At 59.5% G+C, this 6,822-nt stretch overlaps 1 protein-coding gene across 1 annotated transcript; it reads left to right on the top strand.

Annotated features, from left to right (window-relative positions):
* The first annotated feature begins 660 nt into the window (after nucleotides 1-660).
* LOC134055581 (serine/threonine-protein kinase pim-1-like) lies at nucleotides 661-4,695 on the top strand. Its single transcript, XM_062511985.1, is given in 7 exon segments — nucleotides 661-1,263; nucleotides 1,383-1,433; nucleotides 1,607-1,973; nucleotides 2,617-2,796; nucleotides 3,057-3,205; nucleotides 4,172-4,305; nucleotides 4,641-4,695. Coding segments are annotated over 7 exon segments (1,539 nt in total).
* The last annotated feature ends 2,127 nt before the right edge of the window (nucleotides 4,696-6,822 follow it).

Consider the following 6,822-nt stretch of genomic DNA (forward strand, 5'->3'; position numbering starts at 1 on the left):
AAAGAGCCATCATCTCTGAAACTGCCCATCAATCCCTCCCAGGGCTCTCCTCTGCTGTCCTCAGTCTCCAGCCCACTGAGTACAGAACTCCTTTCTCCACTCCTTTGACCACTATCAAATGGTCATGTGCTTGAGGCCATGGGCACCTGGACAAGAAGGACAGTTCTTTTCCATAGAAAGGAATGTAGGGAGCCCCAGTGTTTCAAAGGCAGGGAAGAGTCGGCCCTCAGGAAGCCAAGGTAACCTACATAGTCCTGGCAGCTTTTGTCTGGGAGCTATCCTTGTATATATCCAGAATTTCAGAGGCAGTATCCCAATCTTGGCCGTCAAGGACTGTGCTTGAACGATGTTTTATTCTCCATGGAAAGAAAAGGCTCAGGGGCTGCCCCCGGGGTGCGCGGGGCTTGGCACAGGGCTGAGAAGGCAACGGAAAAACGGAAAAACGGCCATGGGGACAAACGGCCCCAGGGCTTCAGTTGCAGTTGCAGCAGCAGCAGCAGCGGCAGCAGCGGCAGCAGCGGCAGCAGCAGCGAATCAAGCGACTTTGTCGACCCTCTGGATCTCCTCTCCCTCTCCCGCAGTCCCACAGCCTCTCTCAGTCTCCGTTTCCCGGTGTCTCCCTCCTCTCCCAGTCTCCCTCTCCCCGTTCCGAGCCGGCTCATGCCCCCAGCCCGCCCTCGGCCCCGAGCGGGGCTTCCCCGTCCCCGTCCCCGTCCCCGGCCGTCCTGCCGCGGTCTCTCCTCCGCCCGGCTCTGGCTGTACTGGCAGTGGCGCTGCTGGGCGGGGATCAGTGCCTGGTGCGGCATCGCCTCCCTTTGGCTCCGCCTGCCCCGGCCCCGGCCCCGGCCCCGGCCCCGGCCCCGGCCCCGGCCCCGGCCCCGGCCCCGGCCCCGGCCCCGGCCCCGGCCCCGGCCCCGGCCCCGGCTGCTCCCGGAGCCCGCAGAGCGCACACAGGGCGCGGCCGCTCCCACCGCCTCCGTTGGGGCTTCCCCGGCCCGAGCTCCGCCGCTCGGCAGCGCGGCCGCTGGCCCCGAGCCGCCGCTGTCGCGTTCCAAAGAGCGAACGCCAGGGGCTGCCCGGCCCGGGACGGCTGAGGGGCGCTCGGGGCCCGTGTCTGGCCCCGGGCCGAGCGCTGACAGCCGCGTCTCGCCGGCAGGGAAGGTGGAGCACGGCATTAAGGAGCGCTACCAGCTCGGTTCGCTGATGGGGCGCGGCGGCTTCGGCAGCGTCTGGGCGGCGACCCGGCTCTCGGACGGCGCCCCGGTGAGTGGAGGGGCCGGCGGCGGGCGGAGGAGGAGGAGGAGGCTGAGGAGGGGTCGGGGAAGGATGGGGCTCGGCAGGGCGGGCGGCGAGCTAAGCCCTCTGCTCCCCTTGGCTTGCAGGTGGCCATCAAAAGGGTGCCACGGAACCGCGTCCGACACTGGGGTGAGCTGGTGAGTGAGCGGGGGTCAGCGGGAGAAGCCGGGGCGTGCTGGGTGGGCATGAGCCGAGGCCCAGCAGGGTGGACAGCGCGTGTGGGGCCAGCAGAGCATCCCGGGCTGGGTGAGGGCTTCCCGAGCCCTGGCACGGCATCAGCCCCGCTGACGGCATCGTGGTCCTCCTGCAGCCCGACGGCACCAGCGCACCAATGGAGATCGTGCTCCTGGACAAGGTGTCCACTGGCTTCCCTGGTGTTGTCCAGCTGCTGGAGTGGCTTGAGCTCCCCAGCGAGATCCTGATGGTGCTGGAGCGCCCGGAGCGGTGTCAGGACCTCCGTCATTTCATTCGGGCACGGGGGTTCCTGTCCGAGGAGGTGGCGCGGCAGCTGTTCCGCCAGGTGCTGGAGGCCGTGCAGCACTGCACCAGCTGCGGAGTCCTGCACAGGGATGTCAAACCGGAGAACATCCTCGTTGACCTGGCCAGCGGGCAGGCAAAACTGATTGATTTTGGCTGTGGCACCTACCTGCAGGACACAGCCTACACTCACTTTGCAGGTGAGCCCACACAGCGCCGTCTTCCCGCTCCCAGCATCTCCTGGCCCAACAGCTAAGGGCCCAGCCTGGCTGTGGGAGCGTGGACTCTCCTTTTTGCTGCCAGTCATGGCACTGAATCTTCAGCTGAGTTGCTTTCCACTGGGGGCGGCTGGGGGGACAGCTTCCAGCCCTGCTGGCAGCCTTTGCCAGCCGCTGTGCCCAGGACTGGGGCTGGGGCAGCCAGCCTGACAAAAACACCCATGGGTGGGGGTAGTAGGGGAGCAGGGGAGGGGCAGAACCTGCGCACCCGCTGTTTTGGTGTGCAGGTGAGAAAGGGCTTGCACTACTGTGCTCGCCTTGTTTGCCTTGGCCTCATAATTGTTTTTTGGGGCAATGCAGGCAGGGAGGATGGAGACATGGATTTCCCCACCACTGAGTGGGTTTTTCCTTGTCATGCTCAGGCCTTGCTAGGGCTTCTGCTGCCCTCTTGCAGCACCAGTGGCTTCTTTTCCAAGCCCAAGTTTGTACACAAGTCCCAGGTGCTGGCCAGAGGCAAGGGGTCACACCATGTGCCATTGGTGCAGCCCTAGCATAGCCAAGGATTCTGGGGCCAGGCTCTGGGAGCAGCAGCATTCCCCTGATGAACTCCATCTCTGTCCCATAGGAACACGGTCCTACAGCCCCCCGGAATGGACCCGCTTTGGCTGGTACTATGGCAAGCCAGCTACCATCTGGTCCCTGGGCATCCTGCTGCACCAGATGGTCTGTGGGAAGCACCCTTTCAGGAGGGGCCGGAACATCAGCTGGAACCATCAGCTCTCACTGCCACAACGGCTCTCTCAAGGTGAATCCTCATCTCTGGGCACGGGGGGAATGGGAGGCAGTGCTGGGAGACAGCAGTGGGCTCGTGAGCATCCCGCTCTGGCAGCTGCTGAGCACGTGGCACAGGTCCTGCTCTCCTGCTCTCCTCCAAAACAAAGAACTGATGGGAGGCTTTAGGCCCAGCTCTGAGCACACGCAGCATGGCTTGGGCATGGGAATAATGGGGCAAAGCAGACTGCAGCCTCCTCCAAGTGACCGGTGGTTTCTGCTTTCTCTCTCCAGACTGCCAAGATCTGATCAAAAGGTGTTTATCCATGCTCGACATAGAAAGGCCCTCATTAGAAGACCTGCTTTGTGACCCTTGGATGCAGCAAATTCACCTGACGTAGAAGAAGGGAGAGAGCCACAGGCACACTTTGATGCAGGGCTCTGGTAAGTTCCAGCTCCACACAGGCCTTGGCAATCAGAAGCAAAGAAGCCCAGACTGTTTTGTCCTGCCTGTGCCACTGCACCCAGGTCATCAGAAGGGAACACCCAGCCCTTGGGCTGGAGCTGAGCTGCTCTCTGCCCAGCACTGGTGGCCACCATCTGAGCTGGTTTGGCTTGTCCTGGTTCACTGACAGCTGGGGCCCTGGGCAGAACACTGAGAGCCTGGTCTCCCCCCCAGGGAAGGAGAAGGAGCCCCTGGAGAAGCTGTAGCAGGTGGGGCTGCTGCTGCTGGGGACAGCGAGGATGACATCAAGGATGACAACCTCTTCCTCCACCTGGCCACTGGCAAGCTGAAGATGACAGACTTGGATTCTGGCACCTTCTTCAAAGCCAGGCTCCACACAGCAAATTTACAGATGAGTCCAGACCCAGGGGGATGCTCCCAGATTTGGGCATTGCACAGCCTGCCCCGGAAACAAAGGTTCCCCCTTTGCTGGGGAGGATAAAATTGATTCTTCTGTCGTCTGCCAAGCTGCCTTTTGGCAGGACTGGGGGATGGGCTGGGGTGGGTACGAAATGGGAGTTGGCTCCTGGCCCTGCCAACAGCCCCCAGCACCCACCGTGCCCCAGCTGGGGCTGGGGCAGCCAGCTTGACACAAACAAAGCCCCGTGGTGGGAGCAGAGGTGGGGCTCCAGAATTGTGCTTGGCTGCTTTGCTTTGCAGGCAAGGAAGGGCTTGGGCTGCTCCACTGCCCTTGCTTGCTTTGGGATCACCATAACTTTTGCGGCAGCGCAGGGGGAAAGGGAGAAAGCACGGGCTTCTCTCAGCCATGGGTGGCTTTTTCCCTGGCATGTAGGGTTGGGCCTTCCTCAAGCCCTTGATAGAGATAAGATTTTTTACCATTTCTCTTTTCCCCCCCTTTGCACTGTAACCTATTTTCATTATTTTGTTGTTTGTTTCTCTAAAGGAAGTGTTCCAGGTGGGGTCCAGTGTGGATCAGGAGGTGCTTGGGACCAGCTGCAGTGTGGACGGGCCGTGCGCTTGGAGAAGGCTGAGGACATCGTTTGGGACCAGCTTTTCTGCCAGCAGCGATGGCATGAGGTGAGTCCCCGTCTTCTTTGCATGGTGGGATAAGAGCTTTTGGGAAATGGCAGCAAACACCGGAGCATCCTGCTGTGGCAGCTGCTGAGGAGGAGGATGTGCCATGGCTGGCTGCAGGCTGGGCACATGTCCTGCCCTCCTGCTCTGCTGCCCAATGAGGGGCAGCAATGATGGGCAGCTTTGGGCACTGCTCTGGGCATGGCCAGCGTGGCCTGGGCACCGTGGGAGCTGGGACAAGGGTGAGCCTTCAGGAGCCTTCAGCTGACGGGCAATTTCTGGTTTCTCTCCTTGCAGCCGGGCCCTGTGGATGCTGAGGCTGCTCTGGGCTCTGCCAGGGCTCTGCTGCAGCTCAGCACCGGGCCCGAATCAGCCAAAGGAGAAATGGTGTGACCTGCAGCAGAGACTTGCTTGAGCATTTTGGCAACGCAGCTCAAGTTTGCAGAGTGTACACCTCCAAGGGAACACAAAGTAAACCTGTTCAATACCTTCTGAAATGAAATCAATCTGGAACGACCCCAAATGACATTTTCAGCTTGCACAAGCTGTAGCTCAGCCCTCCTCTGAACAGTTCTCTCCCCCACCTGCCTTTTACTTCACAACTGCTCCCTCCTTTCCCCCACTGAGTTCCCAGCCCATCACAGTGTCCATCACGTTGTTGCCTTCCTTGATGCCCCTCACCACGAGGAACACTGATCCCCAGGCTTAGGATCTCATGCTGTCACTGGCTGAAGAGCAGCAATGTCTCAGAGGTCCAGTGAGATTTTAGTGTCATTCAGAGCTGCTCTCCAGCCCTCAGTTCTCCTCACTGCTGAGTTCCCACTCCCTTTTCCTCGTCCTTCCAGCAGGATGAACTCTGTGAATCCCCCTGAGCTTCCCCACTCTTCCCAGCCCACCCATGCACCTCAGTTAGGCTGAAGCTGAAGCTTCTTTGTCTCCTCTGGCACAGCAGTGCAGTCCCCTGTGCAGGGAGCCCCAGCCCCAGAGCACAGCACACAGCAGTGCTGGGCTGGACCAGCTCCCCTCCACCCCTGCCTTGGCTGTCTGTGGCAACTGAATGCTCCCTGTTTGGAGCTGTCATTGCAGGACGGCCCCAGGGCAGAGCCCAGCCGGGCTCCCACTGCATCCCCTGAAGCTTGGGGCAGACACTGGGCCCTGGGCTGAGGTTCGTGGGGAGCACCCAGAGCTGTGGCTTGCAGTCAGTGTTTGCAAGCCTTGTGTTCTCATCTCCTGCAGCCTGTGGGGAAAACAACCTGTGCTGCCAGGCCAGCACTGCCCCTCTGGGCAGGGACAAGGCTGAAGGGCTTTCCCATTTCAGAGCAGCCAGCATTGAGCCTAGGCAGGGCCTGGCAGGGCTGGAGCCAGGTTTGTCTCCCGTCCAGGACTCACTGCTCACCCACCCCCACTGTGCTCACTTACCCATGGACAGAAGGGTCTGTCTATGCCAGGGGCTCTGGGATGTCTCTGTACCCATGGACTGAAGGGTCTCTCTGTGCCAGGGTTTCCATGATGTCTTTGTACCCACGGGTGTAGAATGAACACAGAGACTGAAAAGTGTCAGTCACGTTGCTTTCACACTCCTTCTTTTCTGTACAAGACACATCCATGTACTCCACCATGTATGGCTATATTAAAAGGGTTGGAAAGGATAGAGATTTCCCACCGAGCTCTAACTTTGGCATAACTCACCTTGGAAGCCAGTGGCCGGGGGATTTTTTTCACAACTCTGTGAGTAGGTGTCCAGGAGCTGAAGGGAGCAGCATTTAGAAGCAATTTCATGCCGGATTTCTATGCAGGAAGTGGAGTTGACAACCATCTGCATCTCTGCAGCTGTGCTGGGACTCTCTTCCCTCCACCTCTGCTCACAGGCACTGCCCCTGCAGGGACAGAAAAGGGTGAGGAAGACCTGTCTTGGTCACACAGGGCAGAGCAGGACGCTTTATTGTACCTCAATGCACAGTGATCATGCCTCTTTACTGTATGCTTAACACAAACACAGTACCTGCTGATGTAGCAATACTGTGACTAAAGGCATCCCTCTATGGAAAATATTATCAAAAGATAAGAAAAGTAGAACACACCAAATAGAGTAACAAAAAAGACACTTGGCACAAAGCAGTCTGGGCAGTCTGTAATGAGTTCCATTCTTAAGTTTATACAGACAACAAACAGGCACTTTATTAATAGTTTCTGGAAAGCACAGAGTTGTTATATTCCTCAGGGCATCCTCAAGCTCAGGCTGTAGAGAAGGGGGGGGACAGTTTTGGAGGCACCACCAAGTAGAGAACCGACAGTGCCAGACCCAGGGATGGGCACCAGGGTGGCACAGGTGACCTTTAGGTTTTGCAGGGCCCAGGCACAGAGCCAGGGCTGAGGTCACACTCTGTGGGCTGAGGCAGAGCCCCAGCCAGAAATCCCCCCCTGACCCAGCAGCTCTGCAGTGGTGGCCACCAGGCCAGCTTGCCAAGGGAGGCTTGTGGCCATGCCCTGCAGGGAGCTGCTGCTGCCAAGGTGCCTTTG

The sequence above is a fragment of the Cinclus cinclus genome, chromosome 33 (genome assembly GCF_963662255.1).
Source record: "Cinclus cinclus chromosome 33, bCinCin1.1, whole genome shotgun sequence".
NCBI classification, from domain to species: Eukaryota; Metazoa; Chordata; class Aves; order Passeriformes; family Cinclidae; genus Cinclus; species Cinclus cinclus.